The sequence below is a fragment of the Choristoneura fumiferana genome, chromosome 6 (assembly GCF_025370935.1).
Source record: "Choristoneura fumiferana chromosome 6, NRCan_CFum_1, whole genome shotgun sequence".
Taxonomy (NCBI): Eukaryota; Metazoa; Arthropoda; class Insecta; order Lepidoptera; family Tortricidae; genus Choristoneura; species Choristoneura fumiferana.
In genome coordinates, this window is record NC_133477.1 from 3,948,633 (window position 1) to 3,972,746 (window position 24,114).

General features: G+C 36.6%; 1 protein-coding gene across 1 annotated transcript in view; it reads right to left on the reverse strand.

Moving 5' to 3' along the window:
- The window catches only part of LOC141428853 (guanylate cyclase 32E-like), a 239,106-nt gene that overhangs the window by 33,806 nt on the left and 181,186 nt on the right, over positions 1–24,114 (reverse strand). Inside the window, exons 13-18 of the mRNA XM_074088889.1 lie at positions 21,964–22,101; positions 20,299–20,457; positions 17,315–17,453; positions 15,465–15,656; positions 14,194–14,371; positions 3,334–3,474 (exon numbers count right to left, since the gene is read on the reverse strand). Coding sequence (XP_073944990.1) covers positions 3,334–3,474; positions 14,194–14,371; positions 15,465–15,656; positions 17,315–17,453; positions 20,299–20,457; positions 21,964–22,101 — 947 coding nt within the window. The remainder of the gene's footprint in view (positions 1–3,333; positions 3,475–14,193; positions 14,372–15,464; positions 15,657–17,314; positions 17,454–20,298; positions 20,458–21,963; positions 22,102–24,114) is intronic.

Here is a 24,114-nt window from a genome sequence, read left to right on the forward strand (position 1 = left end):
ATTTAATTCTCAAACATAGTCGAGTCTTTAGGGTGAATATTTGAGTGTTTCAACCGCTCGGTTAAACGTCATTACCATCCCGCGATTATTAGCACAACCCAAGGACAAGTTGCAAAAATTTTGATCACGCTCCATCTAGAATCGGCATTGTCTTTAGTTTTCATCATCTCTTTGAATAGTAATTGCCGAAACGGTAATGACGAAAAAATACGCCGCAAAAACGCTGAATATTTACCCACTAAGACTCTGGAGTCTTAAGGTTTGAGTCTTTAATAAGCCTAGAAAAATCAGCGTTATCCTCAACTCTATATGGATGTAGATAAACATTATATCATTACAATTTCTTTATTCGGAATCAATAGAAACGGTTATCTATTGTTTGCCCGAAAGTTATATGCCATAATTTCATTTGCCCGAAGTTCATATGCCCGAAACTTCATTGGCCCGAATGTTTCGTTTACTAGAAAATTTATTTGATATACCTATTCTTATTTTCCCGAAAATTAGATGCCATAATGATACGAATGCAATACGTATTGTTTTCCATATTATTAAAATCAATAATATTATTTAATAGAATATTCAAACGCCGTACTTAATAGTGTTTATTTTGATAATAATTGGATTAAAATTGCTTTCTATTACAATCTATCTATTATCTTTATTATCCGGTCTGCTATAAAAAAATACCTAACATAGAAGGCTAAGGCGGGACCTACGCTCCACTTCGCTCCCGCCTTAGCCTTCTAAACCTAACCTATCCGAGTCGCTTTTGCTCCGAACCGTCTTGCTCGCTCGCCTCGCTCTCTCGCACAAATCAAATCAAATGTCGCAACGTTTGTATTTTCATTGTAACTAACCTCTATGGATTCTGTCCAAATATGGCTTATTATATTATTATTAATACTAACCTAACCTAATCTATGTAATTAAAATTTACCTAATTCAAAAGCTTGATTGACGTATGGGATTTATCAGTATATAGTGTCGATACTCACCATTTACATGGATGCCAAATGATGTTATGGCATGTGATACTTATGGCTTACAATGATTAATGAAAAATGAATTATTGTAATTAATATCATTGGAAACAAAGATTTTGTCATTTGATTAATATGGTAAACAATGAGTAGTGAAAAATAATTTATAAGAACAATATTATGGCTAATATTAAATATAATGACCCGGATAACTCACGTCTTAAATCGAGTTTAACTCGACATGTTTCGGCTAAACTCGATTTAAGACGTGAGTTATCGGGTCATTATATTTAATATGAGTGAGTCTCACGGTAGTTTCATGTTCAAAATATTATGGCTGTTGAATATATAGCACATGAAATTCGGGCAAATGAAATTCGGGTATGTAAAGGTATACTCAATAGAAACGCTTCATTTACCACTTGCCACTTCAATTGCCAAGCTAGGGATGAACAAGGATAGGTAAATAAAAAGTTTCTATTGGTTGGTTCATAACAAGAATATTCCTCGCAACACATCCTTGCATATTTCTGGTGGGAACGCAGCCTTAACCTTCAATTTGTACGTAACATGCATCGCAGTTCCTTTGGGAATCGTAATGCTCGTTCAACTTTAAAAGGTAGGTAATATAAGTTACGTATGACTACAATCGGATTACTAATGTATGTGCAAAAAACTTTTCCCAAAGTATCATATCCCAAAATATTTAACTACAGTTATCATTTGGCAAAAAATCATTTGCTAAAAACAACTTATCGCAATTTTGCAGTTAGTACTTATTTTTTTGACAAATGTATCGTTTGGCATAACGTACTCTTCCCAAAATATAAATAAAATTTAATAATAAATTTTTAGTTATAATGATAAAATTTAAATTTAAATAAAAATTAATAATATAAATACTAAACTATAATAAACTAGTTTTCTGGTAGCAGTTTGTTTCTGTGGGGGACGCAGTTCTAACCTAACCTAACCTTCTTTTCTGGTGGCAGTTGGTTTCTGTGGCTGGTCCGTGTGCGAAGTGTTGAACAAACATTTTTTGGGATATAATATTAGCCAAAATAAAAAGTTTGCTTAATAAACGTTTGTCATAAAAAAACTTGACAATGTAAAATTATGCCAAATGATAATTTGACCAAATTAATAAAATACGAAATGTTAACATGCTAAAGATTGGTTTGGGAAATGAAACTACTGCGATAAATTTTTTGGGAAGTGAAATTTGGCGAAACTGGGCGAAACGTATTTAGCCGAAACGGCAGTACCTACACCCGACAATCTTGTACAGAAAATAGCAGAGATCCAAAATGTATGTGTTTAAGTGTGTAAATATTCGTTCCATCTGAGAGGAGGCCTACTTGTGGCATACCTATTTATGTGTAATGGAACTGAATCATTAACAAAAAACGGTTAGGCCTCAGAACACGTCCCATCTTGCTTAGCGACAGTCTTTCTTTGCCTCTTAAGTTTCACATTTCTAATGATAAGGGGTTTTATTTTCAAGAAATTCGAAACACGCCCGTGGCGGCGGTCATGAAACTTAAAGCAAAGTCAGTTGGAGCGTGACTTGACTTTTTGTGTAAATTGATTGTGCAAAGTTTACTTTGGTGCTAAATTTCCCTTGAGGATAAAGTGCTGAAATTGCGGGACCGCTTGGCGTACTTGAAGGTTAACGACGGTCTTATAATCCGATAATAATCCATTAACGGTGGAATCTTGAACTAACTATTTTGGAGATTAACGTATTTACAGCCTAGTTGGGACCTCGCACGACTACAGCGCCACATAGTGGTGGCTACTTTAGACATTATTAGACATAAAATCTCGAAATCGCAACCGCTCGGTATACATAAAGTCATGAATTTATTTTATAACTAGAGCTTACCCGCGGCTTAGTATGCGTAAACTATTCGATCTGGCAATTAAAATTCCGGGATTTCATAAAATTCCCCTGGGAATTCCCAAAATTTATATCGTGGTCTTCATTTAAGGTTGTGTTAAGAACAACTGTCCAAAATTTTAACTCTAAACCCAGCGGTTGAAATTTCATGATTTTATCCCTATCCAGTGGAAATATCGGGATAAAAAGTAGCCTATGTGTTATTCCAGACATGCAGTCACCTACATACCAAATTTCATGGCTCTAAGCCCAGCGGTTGTTATTTTGGGATTTTATCCCTATCTCGTGGTAATATCGGGATAAAAAGAAGCCTATGTGTTATTCCAGATGTCCAGCTATCTACATACTAAATTTTAATCCCGGATTTTCAATTCAACTGCTGGATCTAATGTTTTCCGATTTTTTTAATTTATAAACTTTCGCATTTATAAATATTAGTGCGATAGTTACCTTGGCAGCATTCTGTGTAACAAGTCGTCTGTCCTCCGTTTCTCCTGCAGCAGCTGTTCGGTCCTCGCTGCCACTAATGCTTCCAGGTTGCAGGCGTACTTCTCCATCATGGCTAACATGTTGTCGAATATGTTCGACTTCCTGTTTGAAAAAGATTCTCAATTAAAAAACAGGAATTATTCATACCGGGTGTGGCCTGTAACATGAGCAAATAATTAAAACATAGATCCTCCTCGTCAAACTGAACAACATTTGTACAGCGACTTTTAAAAATAGCTAGTTTTTAATTTTTATTACACTTTTAAATTTATTCGAAGAAGCAATGTAAAACAAAACGCTTGATGTTTGTAGCGTGACAAGGCGACGTCAATGAGGGCTATCGCGTATGAATTCGCCGCTAGAGGCGCTAGTGTAGCCCGAAATGTCAAATCTCATAGTTTTGGGTGAGCTACGCGGGTTTATTTATAATTAGAATAATTTTGTGAATATTTTGCAATATCTGAAATTAATTATGGCAAATATCCGTTCCGGGGCAATGAATGTCTGTGTTTTGAGACAGTTTTGTCTTTCGGAAACCTTTGTCCTCCCTTTTTTGCGAACAAAACAAGGACTATGCAACACTGGGGCATGCTCGATATTTTTATGGGACGGTTTTAAGGTGTATTAAATATGATTTTAATCTAAACTTTGTTTTCGCGCCCGTAATAACAGACTTTGAATGCCATACTTAAAAACCTCACGCAACAGTGCGCCATCTATTGAGACAAAAAACGATAGCCCTCATTGTGTTCTTGGATGGCGTACATTGATAGCAGTATTTAATTTGGATGAAAAATGGAAGATTCAAAGACTCCATTATTTTTAAAAGTCACTGAACTGATGTTCAGTTTGATGGAGGATCTATGTTTTAATTTTTTGCTACTTACGATATTTATTTATGTAGAAAAAAATTAAGAGTGCATAATATTTTTTTTTAAATATAATATTAAGCAGTGTTCATTATAAACAAACAGAATCACATAAAGCTACGAGAGTGAATTGATAAATTCTGAGCCTGGTAAAAAAAGCTAAAGGGCTTACTTCTTTTTAACCCCCGACGCAAAAAGAGGGGTGTTATAAGTTTGACCGCTATGTGTCTTTCTGTGGCACCGTAGCTCTTAAACGGGTGGACCGATTTCAATGCGGTTTCTTATTTGAAATCAAGTTTTCTAGCGATGGTTTTAGATATGTTTAAAGGTTTAGCCGTTTTTGATATATTGAACTTTCAAGTGACTGTGAAGAACAAAACAAAAACAAACAACTTTTACAATTTCGTAGTAGCCACCCAGTTTATAAGATTACCTATCCTTTATTCCGTTTATTCGCGTGAACTTCGAAACTTCATGTACGGCTGCCAGAAACCACACCCTCAAGTCATCTACATAATAGATAATCTTTAGGAAATCCACAAGCCTTTCTTGATGGATAAACATACGGAAAACAAAGTGATCCTATATTGGGGATTATTTCTCCTTTCAAAGTAAAAACCCTACAAAATGGTAGAATAACCTTACCTTAACTTTACCTTTAACTAACTTTTTTTAACTTTTCTACTTAGAAAGTTAAAACCTTCCTGCATGTCATTTCAAAGTTCAATATCTCAAAAACTGCTGAACTAATTTTATTAAACTAAGCTACGTCCCTACACCGCAAGAAAACTCGCTTTCACATAAAAAAACCGCGTTGAAATTGGTCCATTCGTTTGAAAGCTACAATGCCACAGACAGATATAAAGACAATAATATATATTATTGAAAATAAAAATTATAATAAGTACCTACCCCTATTTTTGCGCCAAGGATTCAAAATACAGTATTAAGATCAGCCACAACTCAACTCCCGTAATGTTTCTTCAATCTCATTTCATTTACTGAAACGTTGGCTAGAAATAAAGGATGGAATCAATTTAGCAAACTAAAGCCCGGCCGTAACAAGTGAATTCAAATAATGAGTTGGCACTTAATAAAGCCTAAGGTTGCTAAAGGTTGATCCCCTCCTCTACAAATGGTGTGAGCAGGGTTATTGAACTTGGCCAGTTTCCCTACCCTTAAATATCTCTACCGACGCAGGGCTACTACGAAATTCGAAACTCGAAGTTCGTGTCGTGCGTTCCCTCTGACACTTATAATATTTAATACGAGAACAAGAGGGATGGCACGATACGAACTTCGAGTTTCAAGTTTCGTAGTAGCCCTGCTGACCGTAATAGGAACGTGTCAATAACGGAATGTCATGTCAAACACGTACATGACGTGCGACGGCGAGTCGGCGACAGTTGGTTACGAAACGTGATAGTGGGCATAGTCTCATTTGAGTCTCATACTTTTCGATAAACTAATTTAGTTTAGTTTATTTATTCATTCAATATAAGATTACATTATAATTGACATAAATGTCAGTTAAGTATAAGAATTTATATTGAAATCGTCAAAGGTATGAATAAGATTAATAATATAAAAATAAAATTTCAATCATGTCATAATGCGAAAAATAACTAATAAAATAAGATTGGTTCTCCTCCAGGGATCGTCATACATAATGACAATGCATTAAAATTAACATGAATATAGGCTAAAAATTAATACAATAACTAACTAACAATTTATATTTTACATAATTTTAAATTCGAAATTAAATTAAAATGTCAAATCTATATTACATTGTTGTAGAGGTTGAAAAGTAAGCAATAGATGATCGGTTTAGTTTGAAGGCCGACCCAAATGCACTTTTGGCCAAGACTAAAACATTGTGTTTTTCACGATCACTGCGAGGAAATGAAAAATATTTATCACAAAACAAACAAATAACAATCCAATGACTGCATTGCTACCGCCGTGAGACACTCTTTATCGGCCGGGACAATACCGACTCGATTTTTTTTTTACACGCCCATAGAAACTCATAATAATATCAGTTTGACACGAGTTTGTATGGGCGTGTACACACGAATAATCGGGTCGGTATTTCCATGTCGATATTATCCGGGCCGGTCTTGGGCCGGTACATAGTGTCACCCCTACCGCCGATTTTTCTTTTGTGACATAATTTTTATTTTTATACGAGTACGTTCTTAGTGGCCAGTACCCAACCACATATTTAAAAAAAAAAAGTCATTCAATCGTCATATCCGACCTGCTGCGATGCTGTAGTTTTTGCATAGTTAAAAAAAACAAAGCATTTTGTGTATACATATTCTGCGTTCAAGAAAAAAAACACCTTCTAAAAGTCATAAATGATGCATTCTTATTGGTCAATTTAATTTCACATGCAGCAGACGATTACTTTTGATTGGTCCGGTTGTCGTTTCAGCACGCCGTGAATGAAATTCTGAAATATATTCTTAAAAGTCGTATCGTACTATGAAATACATATATTGATACGACCTGTTACCGTAGTGTGTTACATTATTTGTCGTCTTTTGCGAGCCATAAATGAGTCAGCTGTTAAATGTATATATAAAGGTAGTTTTGGGTATTTAGGTTATCTATGGCCATATTTTCGAGCAGTGTCGTGAAAAGATTATATTTTGGCTGATACCCACCAGCAAAATCCCTCTTACAACCATCTCAAGACTATAAATTTTCACTCTAATATTGATTTTATATCATCGTATAAGCCTGGATTTGGGCACAAATTATAAGCGTATTTATTTTAACATCGTCCTAATATCAGTCTTATTTAATACTGTTCGCATTTACAATAATCTTTACAAAACTAATTTAAGCTGCCTTAGGCTAATATCGCTTTTACGTAAGTATTTTGTAAGCCTGCATAGGCTTATATTGGTCCAACGTTAGAATCTTGTGAGCCTAAACAAGCTTATTTTGATTTTATGTACGACCACACGAAATTTTGAAACATTCCGCGTGCTTTATGCTCGGTGAGTGAACTGTAAGCGTGGCAGAATAAATATTGTAGTGACAAACTGAATGCAAGTATAATAATAGTAGTAATATTAATAACGTGTTTGTTATCATTGGTGGTTCTTTATGTTGCGCGGTAAGTATTTACGTTGGAAAATATTATTTACTGTAAAGTAGACCCTGTTTTACGCTTCAAATTTCATGCGCCCACTCAAATAATCAATTAAAATAGTATTTTCTATCCTCGTATATTTTTTTTATTTCTATAATTGTAGTGAAAATGATGCCATTGTTATAGTTGCACTTTTCCAGCGCACTATTAGACTATTGTAAGATCATTTACTCTAATATTAGCATTCTGAATACCAATGGTACGGCCATGTTGAATTAATTTAGGGTTCCTTGCTTTACCTACATAAAACATGAACTGTTTAACCTTTACCTGAGTTTATCCTAACCTGATCACTCGACTTTATAAAAACAAATATACTAAAAGTTTTTACTTTTTATTTAAGTGACAACGTTGGTGATGTAAATGGCTGAGAAGAAGATGAAAACCATAAATCAAACAAATATTAGTAAACTGTTCACATAGGAAATAATATAAAGAAAGTCTCAGATCGAAGGCGAGGGCTATAAACAAGCTATCTGAGGCTTTCTTTATAATTTCCCGTGGTGAGCTTATCAAGTTAAGCGGAATAATATCTGGAATGCACGTTAAACGTTCCAAAATATCATTCAGACTTCATTAAGCTACTATGCCAATACATTCCTTTCCTAGAGACAACTCGCTAATGTGTACTGTCTCTTTGTTTGTTTGAAGCAGTGTTCGTGCATCCTTTGGTAGAACATTATTTAATCTTCTGTTTAAAATACATAGCAATCCATTTACGTTTGCACGTGGTACATTAAAGTTTAACGCCCATTTTTGTAAATCACTTTTTAAGGCAAAATCTTTTTCATAATCGGTTTCGTCCTCGGTCGAAGATTAATTTTCACTGACATGATCTATGTCACAGACTGAATCTCTGTCCTCTATATCGACTTCTTGCATGAAATCAAATCCTGCAGAACCCTCACCAATATTTTTCTCAACACTAACTCGTCTGGTGTTTTTATGTTATGTCTGACATTCTTACAAAAGCATTTATCAAAACCATTATAAAATCAAATGAACTAATATCATTCTAATATCTTACTAAACTATTGCTATTGATCTTATAATAGCTTTAAACAAGATCAAAAAGTATACGCTTATAATGTTCTTATGTTATGCTGATATTAGTCTGACATTCTTACAAGAGCATTTATCAGGACCATTATAAAATCAAATGAACTAATATCATTCTAATATCTTACTAAACTATTGCTATTGATCTTATAATAGCTTTAAAAAAATCAAAAAAGTATACGCTTATAATGTTCTTATGTTATGCTGATATTAGTCTGACATTCTTACAAGAGCATTTATCAGGACCATTATAAAATCAAATGAACTAATATCATTCTAATATCTTACTAAACTATTGCTATTGATCTTATAATAGCTTAAACAAGATCAAAAAAGTATACGCTTATAACGTTCTTATGTTATGCTGATATTAGTCTAACATTCTTACAAGAGTATTTATCAGGACCATTATAAAATCAAAAAACTTAGAGAATGGTGCTATAAGAACAGATATTCTCAAGTACAATGAGTCTTCGTAATGTTATTGTAGGAGTAAGAGGCTTATAGTAGTATTATAAATGAGCTTATATACATATATGAGACTAGGTTATAAGATAGAGAGTTCTTGAGTCTGTACCAGCTTATCTAAGGCTAATATGAGAGCAGTAACATGTTCCAAAACAATTATAAGAGCGCTATAAGCCCACCACTCTCATAAAGTGCGCAATCCAAGACTTTTTGCTGGTTGGGTACGGTCATTGTATGATACGGTATAATGGATAGAGTCCGTAAGTGAAGTATAAAACTTATTCAGTATCATTCCAAAATGAAACAACTTAGAACAACAAGGCGACGGGTGAGGACGGAATTACGTCAGAGTTTTTGAAGGCGGATGGATCACCGGCTCTTAAAGCCCTTTTATATTGAAGTGTTGAAGTGTTTGTATAAAAACGCCACTATGTCGGTCCGAGTACAGGAACAGAGTTCGAAGGCTCCCTAGAAAAGAGGCGTAAGACAGGAAGTTGTCATATCTCCGATACTGTTTACTGCCGCTTTGGAAGACGCCTTTCAAGCTTCTGGAATGGAAAGGACTAGGCATCAATATAAACGGCGAATACATCACTCACCTTCGATTTGCCGACGATATCGTGGTCATGGCAAAGTCAATGAAAGAACTCAGCACGATGCTCGAAGGCCTCAATCGATTCTCCTAAGGGGTGGGCCTCAAAATGAACAGGGACAAGATAAAGGTCATGTCGAATTTCCATGTGGTGCCTATCCCTGTTTTGGTTGAGAATTCGGTTCTTGAAGTTGTTGAAGCGTATGTATACTGAGGACAAACCATCCAATTAGGTAAGTCCAACTTCGAGAAGGAAGTCAATAGTCGAATCTAATTTGGGCGGCGTTTAGGAAACTCCGCAATGTCTTCTCATTCAAAATTCCTCAGTGCCTTAAGATGAACCAATGTCTTGTGTGGTCTTTAACCAATGTGTGTTGCCAGTGATGACATATGGATCCGAGACGTGGTGCTTCACTATAGACCTTATAAATAGGCTCAGAGTTGCTCAGCGAGCTATGGAGAGAGCTATGCTTGGGGTTTCCGACGGTTCACCGACATAGCCAAGCGAATTAGCTCGTTGAAGTGGCAATGGGCAGGCCATATAGCACGGAGAACAGATGGCTGTTGGGGCCGTGAAGTTCTCGAATGGAGACCGCGGAGCGACAAGCGCAGCGTAGGACGTCCACCAACGAGATGAACGGATGACCTGGTTAAAGCCGCGGGTTCACGGTGGATGCAGGCCGCTGCTAACCGAAGCGACTGGAGGTCTATGGGGGAGGCGTATGTTCAACAGTGGACGTCCTACGGCTGAGATGATGATAATGATGACTCCAAAATAAGTATCAAGTAACGTAGTATAAGACACCCTCTAGCCACGCAGGTGCAGTGACGATCTGTGAAAGGCTGCTGGTAGAAGCTGGATGCGTCGAGCCGAGGACAGACAGGACGCAATGTCGCTTATTAGTGGAGGCCTATTGTATAGTGGACTGCTATTGGCTGATGAGATACCGTGAATCAGAGATTATGTGATATCGTTATCTCTGGCCTATGCACGTCAGACTATTTGACACAAATCTCTTAAAATAAAAGTGCTTGATTATAGTTCCAACACCGGCCCAGTGCGAAAGATAACTGCAAACATTCATCAACCATCATTATGAATTCTTCGGTCTTATCTCAATTTACCATTACGAGGGCTGCTTTTTAAGTTCTGTATAGTCCATTCAGGATAACAATGGACTCTAGAAGGTCACAGAAGAAGGGGTTCTAAACATTTTTTGTGAAGTCCTAATAATGATGATGATGATAAATAAAAGAAGTAATAAGAAGAAGTCATAATTTTGTTTAGTTTATAAGTAGATTAATTAATACGTAATTTGCTACATAATATTAATTCGATTTATATTTATACATAATTTAATAACTGTGTTTCGTGGACTCATCCGGTCTTCCCTGTCAAGCGTTTTTCTATTCCAAATTTCATCAAATTTGGTGCAGTAAAGGTTTAAAAATTTAAATCCAAACTGGCGATTAAAAACTATAAAAATAATGTACAAATTTTTTCAGCCAGCTAATCTGTAGCCCTTCGTCTTCTCCGGAGATATTTAATATGAGTGAGTCTCACGGTAGTTTCATGTTCAGTAAACATTTAATAAAATCTGGAATAAGCCGAAAATCTTACTTAAGCCCTACCTAATGACCCTTTCCAAAAAATCAAGCAACGACTTCGTGGTCAACGGTACCGGACGCCTGAGCGGTTGAGGCATACAAAACGGCCATTTTGGAGACCCGGACTTCGGACTGGAATAAATGTTTCGAAAACTGGTTCGATCGAATGAAAAAGTGTATCACGGCGATTACTTTGAAAAATAATAAATACCATTTAACTCTTAAATTGTCTTTAGTTTTTCCAAACGACACAATTTAAAAGGCATCCCTCGTAGGTGTCACATAAACTCCGAAGTATCCCGGGCTCGAACCCGAGACCCTCTGCTTATAAAGTCAGAAGTCAAATTACCTACTGGGCTATATTTAAATAAAACAACATCCGAGAATTCAAATTAAAATGTAGATCGAATTTGAAGTAGAAACATAATTAAGGAATCTACTTTGTGAAGACGGTTTACTTTGACTAGTCAAGAAAGTTGTTTTGTTGTGCACGTGCTAGTAGCCAATTTTTAAATTGCGCCTGTAGCGGAAGTTCATAATGTTAATTACCTTGTTAAAATAGAAAAGTAAAGTGCCTTGTCTTCTTCAAGCTCGTCAAGTCTGAATGTAGTCAAGTCAAAATACGAAACTACGTTAAATTTTATCTTTCGTCAATTCTAGTCAAATGAACACATACTTAAATATACATCTGCATAGTCTTAAGTTACAAAAAAAGGTTTGCTGGTATTGTTAATTTTCCTATTTCGCTAAGATGTGTATTCGTCACAACACAACATTTTATCACGTTCGACAAGCAGATTACAGTAATAACGGCTTACATTCATTTACTAAAAGCAAACAAACCCAAACCACCTAAACCAATTAAGGCGATCAATATTATTAAGCAGCACAAACACAAAATACTTAATAGTTTGATTAACTACAGTACTGGTCTAATAAATAGTTTTAGGCGTTCCTAATATTTTTATAAACTATGTTTGTAATTTTAACCTTTTTCCAAGCCCCGCGAATTCAGATACGCTACCACAAAATGAATCATAGTTTTATATTGTTTACCTATGTGGCGGATTAAATTAATATCGAAACATATTTTTAACGACTTCAATTGATTTTGTACCATATTTACATTTCAGCAAGGTCTAATATTTGTGTAGGTACATTTATGTGGTCGCTATATGCACTACGCCTGGAAAAGGGTTAAAACATACATACATGTAGGTAAGTCGTTCGTTTAGATCTCGTACGTAGGGAAAATTCCACCAAAACATAAATGTGATAATGGCAGACAAGTTCAATATTATGAATGTTCAGATTGTGGAGACAATGATAGTTTATTGCGTGGTGTTCTAGTTTTTTTTTATAAAATGCAATTTGAAAATATTTTAGTACCTACTTAGAAATGACAGCAGCTCACTTAAAGATGCATTGTAGGTCTGGTTATAGGTATGGGCTTAATCAATATGGTAGGTGGTAGGTATAAGACAATTTCATTTTTTTATAAATTAAAGATTGACGATGCATGTTATCGCACAGAAAAACAATGTTTAAGCTACCTTTACTTAAAAGAGAGTTTTATATATTAAGGTTTGAAATTCAAGATTAGACGGAGATAGACATTGTCATACTTGTATGTGACGTCACATGCAAGTAGCGCCATACTCGTTCGTTGCATAGAGAAAACCGTTTAAGAAAGAGACAGTTATATAGCTTTTTCAAAAAAATACAATCCAATTTTAAACCGAATCATTTTTCTCTTCTAAATAATGAATATTACATATTGAAATGCCGTATATACACTATGTCACTCCGACAGTTATAATGAATCCAATGATACCTTATATGTTAAATTCCATCCAGCCGTTTAGGCTGCAGCGAGGACCAAAGAAATGGACATACATACCTACATACATACATGCTCGAAAAACATAACCCTCATTCGGGTAGTCCGATAAAAATACAAAGAACTAACATACATACTACCTTTCTCTTGGACTCTGCCGCAGTCGAAAGGAAACAAAATACGCCGCTCAACAGGCTTTAGGTTTACTACGCATCTTAGTTGACTTGACGGTGAAATGCGATACGGCCATGACGCGTCTGGCCTAAAAGGATAAGCGTGTGCAACCTCTGAAAAATACCGACCGCTAACTGAAGAGCTGCCATCACCACTTAACGTAAAGTAAGACGTGGTAACTGAATTTGCCTTCAGAAAACAGCAGCTAATTTCTTTGCATGAAACTGATCGTGATTGACCCCTATCTCATCTGATGGTAAGTGTACAAGATGAGGGCAATGTTTGTGAGGTTCTAAACTTCAACAGGAAAACATGAAAGCCTTATGGTACTGTTACACATGCTCGTTACTAACATGCGTATATGCATGCTAGTACCTGCAGTACCTGTATAAATGCCACTAAAAAGCATGCTTAATAGTACCACGTCCCTTACTCGCTACCTTGATTGCTTATTAATATATAGTTTAATATTACCACCAGATTGACGACCAGATGGCCTAGTGGTTAGAGAACCTGGCTACGAAGCTTGAGGTCCCGGGTTCGATTCCCGTGTCGGGGCAGATATTTGTATGAAAAATACGAATGTTTGTTCTCGGATCTTGGATGTTTACTATGTATTTAAGTATGTATCTATCTATATAATTATATTTATCCGTTGCTTAGTACCCTTAACAGCCCACAGCCTTTAACCGTTGGAGAGTTCCGTCCTGCGGAGACGATCCTGGCTGGACTACCAAGACGTCACTACCAGATTATTGCAAAGTATTGCAAATTTCAAGTCATTCCGACTACTGGAAGTTGGTCGAATTTAACTTGCAAGATTTGACTACAGACAGGCAGACAACAGGACAGGTGAAACTAAATAGAAGCTTGTAAAAAATAAAATAAAACTTTCAGGTTTAGTAATCACTCAAGAGGATGGCTCAAAGGAGGAATATGTGTGGAAGATACTCCACCGACAAGAGTATAACAATAATATGGATCCTTGGTCTGAAATAAATTTATTATTATTATTATTATAACTGAGAGTAAGAAGAGTACTCACATGCCAGCATGCATGTCCTTTAACCGCAGCCGCACCAGCCGCAAGTCCGGCCGCCGGTCCGGCCGCTCGCTCCAGCAAGCGTTGAGCACGGCGAGTACGGACGGCCGAGCAGCCAATCCGCTCAACGGAGGTCGAAAGAGAACGCCTCCGATTGGCTGGCGGACTCGACCGATTATTTCTGTTGGAAAATTTGATGCAAACAGTCCCCAGTTTGAAAATAGAGTACATTTTATATGAGGACATAACTCTATGCCCAACTAAGACTTTTTCTTTTCAAGGACCTGTATTTAAGTGGATAGATGTTTTTCATAAGTTTTTTTTTTAATAAAAAAAGACACTTCAAGTCAAGACCGTTTACTTTTTTCGAATTCTTAAAAAACGAAGTGTTATTGTAATTAAGATTCATAGCAAAGAAAGAAAGAAAGAAAATATATTTATTTAACGCCATAAAAACAAACATAGAACAAATACAAGACATACATGACGCTAAATAGGACCCCACTCAGCATAATGCCACGGCAAGCCATGGCGCTAATTTTCAGTGCGGAACTTATCTAAAAACTAACTTAAAATAAAAAAGCAAGCAAGCTTATGACAATCTGTAAACAGGGGGCATCTACCAAATTCAAAGATGGAAGTTCGTATTAATAAGTACGAGTATGTATTATATAACCGAAAAATCATAATACCTACAGTTGAAATATCGACGCTAAACACATCGAAATTCAGAATACCGAATGTACAAAATGCCGAACTAACTGGCATTCACAGTACCATAATAATAATTTTCTGTGCTGTTACAAAAAAAACTTAACATCGAAGGCTAAAGCGGGAGCTACTCTGCGCTTCGCTCCCGCCTTAGCCTTCTGAACCTAAACTATCTGAGTCGCTTCTGCCCTGAAACGTCTTGCGATATATTGACTGCCGATTATTTTATTTGTAGTGATTATGACTGTTCGGCATTATGATTTTTCGGCCTTTGGGCTGTAGGTATTTTGATCTTCGGGGTTTAGGCTTCCGGCCAAATGTATTTTTGGGATTTCAAACTTTCGGCCATATATCCATTCGACGTTTTAATATTCGGCCTTCCGTCCATAGGTCTTGTGAAATTCGGTCTTTCGTTTTTCGGTATCATAATACATACCCATTTATACCGTCCCTCTCACTCTCGTATTAATATTAGCGTCAGTGGGACGGCAATTCGAAATTCGAATTTTGCACTTTGTAGTATATAGGGCCTGTTCATGAATAAGAAGGTAAGGCTATCTCACCAGCATTGGTCAAATTGGTGTCTCCCCAAGGCCCATGCCGGCCCAATATCTCGTAAAGTATTATCCCGAAGGAGTAGACGTCCCCCTTCTGGGACCCTCTGGAGAGGGCGTTAGGGTCCCGCAAGAGCTCGGGCGCCCTCCACAGCATCCGGCGTTCCATTCGCAACGCGTCCTCAGCGTCAGTGCACCCATCTATTGCAGAAAATATTAATTTTAAAAGGAAATTTTCTATTTCCGGAGGTAAGACAATTTGACGAAGGCTCCGACGGGTGTAGTACCTGTATCTACAGGTAGAACGAATAGAACGAATAACTTAATACGCAGTACCTTAAAGAATATTTTTGCTCGAATTCGTTCTATTTGTTAGACTTGTCCTAGGGTTTTTAGGGTTTTAAATTTCTCTAGTTAAGAAAACCGAAGAGTTTAGCGGAAGTCCTGATGAGACTTTTCATTTTCGTATTGGCCGACTAGAAAAATGTTTTGTTTTCTATGTTTTCAACAAAAACCCTTCACACATGTCTCGCAAAATATTGTTCTTATAAGTAGGTACGAGAATGGGTTATATTGTAGTAAACAAAAACCTCGGCCCGATTCAACCACCAATGCAATGCTGGAAGGCACGTGATACGCTACTTGAGTTTCCTTCATAATTCCTCTTTGTTTGTCAGCTACAGTAAGCAATGGCACGCAATGGTTCGAAAACGTTCGCCTGTACCACTTCCGCATTAATTAAACGAAATTCACGGATCGTTTGAAGTAAATTACAAATTTTATCCATAATCTCAATATTCAAAGGTTCAAGTTGTAATGTAAATTTAATTTGAATTAGATTCTAATTTATTGTTCACGGCAATACTTAATTCCTTTGAGTATCATTTCATCCAAAATATTTGATGGCGTTCTCTAGAATGCTTTACGTAATTGTTTTGTTTAAGGGGGTTGCTCTTCCATACAAACCTACGGACAACGCGCATAGCTTCCACGGACATGTTCTCTTAGAGGATTTTTTGAGGATAGTAAATTATGGATATGCTCTTCAAGCAAAATCCAAAAAAAAGTAACTTTATTGCATCAAAAGTGCAGCGTGATGCAGTAAATTTTGATGCATTTTACCATTGTATGAGTACAACTGACAGTGTTAGCAGCGAGCATGTAGTGACATCTTATAAAGTGTCGTTTTCTCATAACATAAAAGTAACTTCTAAGTAAGCTTGGCGTTCCAAGAAGGCTGATAAAATATATTTTGTTAGGATATTAAGAATTCGAAAACAAAAGAATGACTCGAGATCGGCCGAACCTTATAAGTACAGCGTTGGTTCAAATTTGACAGTGACTTGACTATATATTTATAATTTATGTAACTATCTATCTATCATGGGTAAGCAGTGGGTTCACGGTAGAGACCGCTGCCAACCGAAGCAACTGCAGGTCTATGGGGAAGGCCATGTCTAACAGTGGACGTCCTACGTCTGATATGATGATATGATGAGAGCATGCATATAATATTTTAAAATTTATGACGGTGGAAGCATTCTACACTTCCACTGAACGTAGATATAGTTTAGATATAGTTAGTGTTTAGTATTGTAACTAAGGGACCCCATACATCCTGTATTTCTTTTATTATTATATTTTTTTTCTTTAATTGTATAATATAGTTTTTAAGTATTTTATTTCTAATTATATTTTTATGAAAAAATGACTTTCTGCCAAGTTTCTTGCGGCGCATTCTTCTTGGCAATGATGGTCTTTCCGTAAGCGCTGGTAGTTTAAAAAAATGACGTGTAAAAGTGCCCATTGCGGCCTATTTACTGAATAAATCATTTGAATTTTGAATTTTGAATACTTACATTTCAAATTGTGCAACCCACAGTCGGCTATTTGGAGCACCCAGCGGCTGTCGACCAAGCAGTTGCTCGACGTCAGGTTGCCGTGTGAGATGAGAGCGGAATCGTGGAGGTATGTGAGACCTCGTAGCAGATCCGCTACCTAGTACGAAAATATTTCACAATATGTACAAGAGACGAGTAACCAGGCCCACTTCATGTATGTAATAACGTTCCTCACCTCTATCGTTCACATCTATATAGAATATAGGGCGAGTACGGATGGACTGATTTCCAACAGCAAGGTGATTGCTAACTGCCGACTGCTCTTACGTTTTTCATTGCAGTTCCATTGTAGTCGTCATAACTGCACGCAAACTGCACGCTGCCTGCGATTGGAGTTTATGAGCAGTTCTGCAGTTGCGGTTACGTAGTGTACTGTAGTTGGAACGCAATCCGTCTGTAGTGGCCAGCGTTGCCAGACGTCCCGATTTTAGCAGGACGTACCGGTTTTTAAATCAAAATAAAATGTTCCGCGCGAGACCGGCGCAGTCCCGCTTTTAGGGAATAACTCGACTGTACGTAACTTTATCTATTGTCACGTAAACGTAATTTTAAACTCTAAATATTTTCGACGACAGAATCCCGCTTTTTTTCGCTCAAAAAGTCAAAAAATTCCGCACTTGCCAAAAAAAACCGGGAAACCCCTGACCTTTAATCATTTTATAATTTACTTCGGTACGTTGCGACAGTGGTCCAATTATTTCGTAAAAGTACTTATTTGGCGATGCACGATATGTAGGTATTAGCGAGTTTACTACTTTACACACTTTATACTATATTTATACCATGTTCCAGCACTATAATGTGTGTGAACAAGCTCATACAACTACAAAACGGTTCTCTATCGTTTGCCCGAATTTCATATGCCCGAATGTATCGTTTTCTAGAATTTTCATTTGCCATAAAGTAATTTATTTCTGAAATAGTAATTTCTTCAGAGTTGATATTAAACTAACCTAACCTAATCTACTGCATTATATATGATGACATTAAAAAAAAAACCGAAAACAGCACGGTTCTACATATTTTATGGCAAACGTTGGTATGGCAAGTGAAATTCGGGCAAGTAAAGGTAAACGCTACAAAACATATGCCATTGCCGAATAAATACCGATACGATGAAAGGGACCGCTGTGTAAAAGTATCGAGACACTCGAAAATGTACTCTTGTGACTGCATCTTACACCGCCGATGGTTATTTGGCGTGCTTAGGTGAATCTTCAAATATTTTACGTAGGAATGAAATGGCATTGTAACAATTCGATTCTCACCAGCTAGCCTACATTTTTACATAGCGTCAAATTTTGTAAAGCTTATGAACAACAACTAAGGAGTAGCATCCGAATCGTACCAAACTCACGCTTCTCTCATTCTCTCCGATCAACGATTAGTACTCATTCTCCGGATTTTCTAATAAAAATGCTCATTCTACAGCACTGTAACTTAGTAGCTATAACGTAATCTGTGACGTAACAAGCACTGAAATCTATTTGGGTTAGTGATCAGTGAGAATCACCCGATCTGATTATCAAATTAAGAGCGGAGCTTATTGGATTAAGTGTATCAAGTAATGTTGTCGATTCATTTTACTCGTCTCCACTCCGCGGTAGAAACGCAGCTTTAGGTAGTTCTCAGCTGTCACTGTTATTTCGGCCCTAATTTCAAAAACATTGTCGGCTGAACCATATTCAAACTTCATCCTACCGGCTGCGCCACATTAATGAGAGAACCAAAGGAAAACATCCATTTCAAATTATATTAGAATACGGTATTTGACTATGTTGTATATATTTTATAAATGAAAACTACGCAATGCCTGTTATGGAATAGAGAAACAAGTTTTAAGCTACCTTTACGAATAACAAAGTCATAAAGGTTTGAAATTCAAGATAAGCCAGTGACACGCAAGTAGCTCCATACTTGCTGCATAGAAAAAAATTGTTTGAGAAAGAAACAGGTATATAGATTTTTCAAAAAGTCACTATAAATCCAATTTTCAACCAATTTAAGTTTTCTCTTCGCTAAACACTGTCTATATTTTCATAATAATAATTATTAAGACATGGCAAATTCAGGAGTTCTCAAATAAATACCGTATTGGATCTTCTGACATTTTCACTGGTTCCAATGTCGAATGTTGCCAGTATTAAATGATATTGTAACGGATAACTCACGTCTCACTTAAATCGAGTTTAGCTCGACATTTTTCGGGCTATTTCGTAGCCCTTCAAATGTTGCCAGTGTTGGACATATCAATTTGAGAGTACTTCTAATAAATAACTCACACGCATTATTGAATCATTAATATTATTAGTAGTAGGGTTCAACGTTATTTGTAGGTAGGTAAAAGTATGGCTTTATAAAGTTAATGATAAATCATGGACAGGGATATTTGGAAATAATTCCGATCCGCATTAGCGATCCCTTCTAATAGCGAACCTACTGTGTTAAAAATAAAGTTGTATTAAATACTTGTGATGTATTTTTTATTTCTATGTCCCACTGCTGGGCATAGGCCTCTCCCTCGGATTTCCAACTTCCCCTGTCGGCAGCTAAGTTTTACCAGTCGTTTCTGAATGCGTCCAAGTCGTCCCGGCACCTTCATCTCGGTCTGCCCCGCCTCCGTTGACCATCTAGGGGCGCCCACTGGGTAGTAACCTGTGCCCATCTCTCCGAGTGCATGCGGCATATATGGCCAGCCCAGTCCCACTTCAACCAGCCATAGATATCATTTAATAATATTGTAAATCTGTTTAAAAAAAATACCTCGTTGAGTTTCTTGCCGGATTCTTCTCAACAGAGGTTTTTCCGAACCGGTGGTAGATTTTTTTTGACATTCATAAGTGCTTGTTATAGCCTAAATTAAATAAAGATATTTTGACTTTTGACTTGCGTTAAGACTTAACCCTAAAAAAATAGTCCAAAAAGTTACAGTAGACACTTACCAGGCTCGCTACAAACATGTCGTCAAGATGCAAGTCTCGATCAGCCAGGACCCTTGCCAGAGACCCTCTGGAGCAGTAAGCGGAGACGATGCAAGTTGAACCCGCTTCCACGCACACTCCAACAAACGCGTTGATATTTTCATGCCGAAGTTCACGAATCTAAACGAATAAAACGTTTCATCATCAACCTATATCAGTGCAGATCTGTTCATAGGCCTCCCATGGCACGACACTAACCTCGATCAATCTCTAATATAACTCGTACTGACGTACCTATACAAATTTCTCGAATTAATTATGTATCAACAAAAAAAAAACAATGTTGAAATACTTAGTGTCGTCTATAGGTACGTAAAAAAAAATCTGTTGCTGTTTTTAATTTAATTCAAGCTTTGTTTGCTGCCTGTAGGTCAGCCACTATAGAAGGGTGAAAATGAACTTACAATATTTGATTTGAACAAAAAACAACAAACAGGGCTTGCAGTTGATTTTTGCAATCTAAAACACTATGAACCCAGTGCTCAAAAATTAACTGCACAGTTACTAAACTTTTAAAACAGTGATTTAGTTAAGTAAGCATAGATACGCGTCAGATACGCGGTATGAGCCATTGTTGTTGGTAACGCGGCATTGCTGTATCATTGACGAGATGATAATCAAGATCCTGTGTTAAGTAGGTAAATATGTTTCAAACCAGCTTTGTAATAACAAGAACGACTCTGACTCTAACAGCAACAAGAAAAGTTCGAAACAAAGTTCGTTGTATAACATACGAATCAATACATTTGCGATACCGTTTGTGGGGTATCGTAACAATGTTATGCTTTATATTTCGAAGGGAAATTTATTCACATTGTAGTATAATTAGAGTAATTCTTCTAAGTTCTGTTTATTTGAATTAAGTTTTTCCGTCACGAAAGTAAGTAGAATGTGCAGGAGCATTTTCCGTTCAAGGAAATCTAATACCTTTATTCGAGCAATTCTTGTGTGTAAAAGCGAAATCCGGGCAAAAGCTAGTATTTAATAAAATTTCTATAATTGCTTACTGAATTGGATTTTAGTTTGCGAAGCATTTAAAAAATTGTGAGAACAAAATCAAGTTGGTAGGTACTTACATTTAGGCACAGAATACATTAAAAAATAATTTAGAACTTGAAAATGAAGGAAAGTTTCAGTGTTTGATCACTTTGACCTATGGCTTCTCAAGCACGTCGTAGGTAGGTTCTAGCTCGAGTTTCTATCTTTATTTTTAAACACTGACAAAGCAATTTTTAATGGCTAGTATCTGCCTATGCGGACTCAAGTTAGTACAACATTCCTGAGACTGTATTGTGCACAGATAACAAAGATGCGGGTTAAATCGTACCGAAACACCCGAAGCACGTTTTCTTTTAAAAAAATCTCAGGTTTCATTGAAACAACGTTCTGCTAATAAATAAAAAACATAATATTGGTGTAAAAGAAACCCCGTAGATGCGTATTCGGTTAGATATTTTTGTGATTTTGTTGAATATTCACTGGCAGTTGCGGCGCATATATCACGTTTCAACCTATTTCACCTTTTCAGTTTGGGTTTTGCTTAGTTTGGGACTAGGCCAATTGCTGTAAAGTGTCCCATTATATAAAAAAAAAATACTGGATAGACGTCACAATCTCAAACTGTACCTGTTTCAACTCCTTCTTGATGGCTCTCGTGACGTCAATGCTCTTCTTCTGCAGCCTCTTGACAGCCACAATGTTCCCCCTATAGAGCGCTATGGTGGTGTGTGCTCGTCGCGCCTCTGTGTCCTGAGGCACCTGCATCTATGAACAAAGGCACAGATTAATAAAGTATTCATAAATAACCTAACCAACAAAAACTTGGAAAACCCTCGACTTTGTCACTTCAAAGTTCAATCAAAAACGGCTGAACCGATTTTGATAAAACATATCTAAGAAGCATTGCTAGAAAACCTGCTATCAAATAAAAAAACCGCATTCAAATCGGTCCGCTCGTTTAAGAGCTACGGTGCCACAGACAGACACACAGACACACATAGCGGTCAAACTTATAACACCCCTCTTTTTGCGTCGGGGGTTAAAAAATCAGGTGCCACTCGAAAACAGAAAATCTTTGAACGCAGGTTTTTTTTAAGAAAACAATGTCTACTTTTAGTAAAATTAGCTAATTGAAGAATTTAAAGCGGTTTCCTTATGGAGCCCATTAATTTTTTTCAACCTCTAAATGCCCTCGCTGTAAATAAATATTAAAATCATTAAAAGTAGGCAATGCCAATCTTCTGTTCTTCATTTATCAATCACGTCAAAAAAGCTTTTAAAAATTTAGGCGAATATTTGTAAATAATGTGGTTTATGATATTATGATCGACGCAGCTCAGAGAATTAGCAAGTTGAAGTGGCACAAATGACTGCTGGCAGAAGCTGGATGCGTCGAGCCGAGAACAGAGCACGATTGGCTCTCATTGGGCTATGTCCACAGTGGACTGCTGTAGGGTGGGTAGGGAAATAGCCGTCTGAACGTGTACTATTTTGGAAACGAAATCTTCAACCTGGGTTCGTGTTTTCGCGCTCGATTGGTTAACTATTGAAGTGTGTTTATCATTGAGATGGAACTTTTACTTCAAAAAACATAAATATTATATTATAAATATTATGTTCTGAAAAAAATGTAAGGTGGAATATCAAAGGCTCCAGATAAAGAATGCTCTGTTACAGAAAACATTGAAGTGGGAAGAACGGAATCTAATGAAGCTTGACACTTTAGAAATAATGTGAATAATAAAAAGAAAATACCATCCTTTATATTTTTTTTTACAAGTTTTTGAACCAATTATTTTTCACACCTCTTTTTCAGAAAAGTAACTTTTCTTCCCTGACGAGAGAAGTAACTTTGCAACTTTTCTGTTCAATTTCAAATTTTTGAACAGATTTTATTTTGCATTCTGGTACGGTGTGTCACTCTGAATGAGCAAAAGTCCGTCGGACGCTCAGGATTCTACTGTAGAATTTTCGCTAATTCTGGATTCAATGTACGCGCTCGCCGTAAATATTTTATTTTGCTTGTGACACAAATAACTATTTCACCTCAGCACCTCAAACAGCCAGGTTTTGCTATGAGAATCCAGTGAGCAAAATCGCATTTTCACCGCCCATTGATTAGTGTTAACTGACGGTTGAATGTGATGCCGTCTCCGTCTATTCGAACAAAACAAATAGAGGCGGCATCACATTTAACCCTCAATTAACACTAATCAATGGATGGGGAAACAGCCCCTAAGCCTCAAGAAAATATCCAAAAACGCCTGGTCTTTTACTCTTGGAAAAACATTGAACCAAATACAAATAGAATTCAAGGAAATCTCTGCTAAACTTTGGAACAAATTGTACTTAGTTGTAAGATAGGTAGGTAACAATAACGTGTAGGTACTTGTAGCATAAAGTCTCTGTGTGTATTTTTATAACATGAAATAAAGGCTCATTGCTGATAAATGTTTTGAATTTAGGAATTGTACACTACAGCACATTACTGATTTGCCACAAAAAAATCAGACTTTTCTTATTGTGTGTGCTATAACCTACAAACGCCCAAGTTAAATTTTTGATTTAAAAACATCAAACTTTATGTCATTTATGATAGAGTTTGATTTAAGGAGTTTATACTCCCATTTAAACTGTGGTGCTTTGACCTATCGCCTCTCAAGCAGAGTATCTCAAGGAGTTTTTCTAAATTCAAGTGCGAAATTACGTTTGAAATTTACCACTAGCTTTGCGGTGAAGGAAAACATCGCGAGGAAACCGGCACGACTTGCGAAGCAA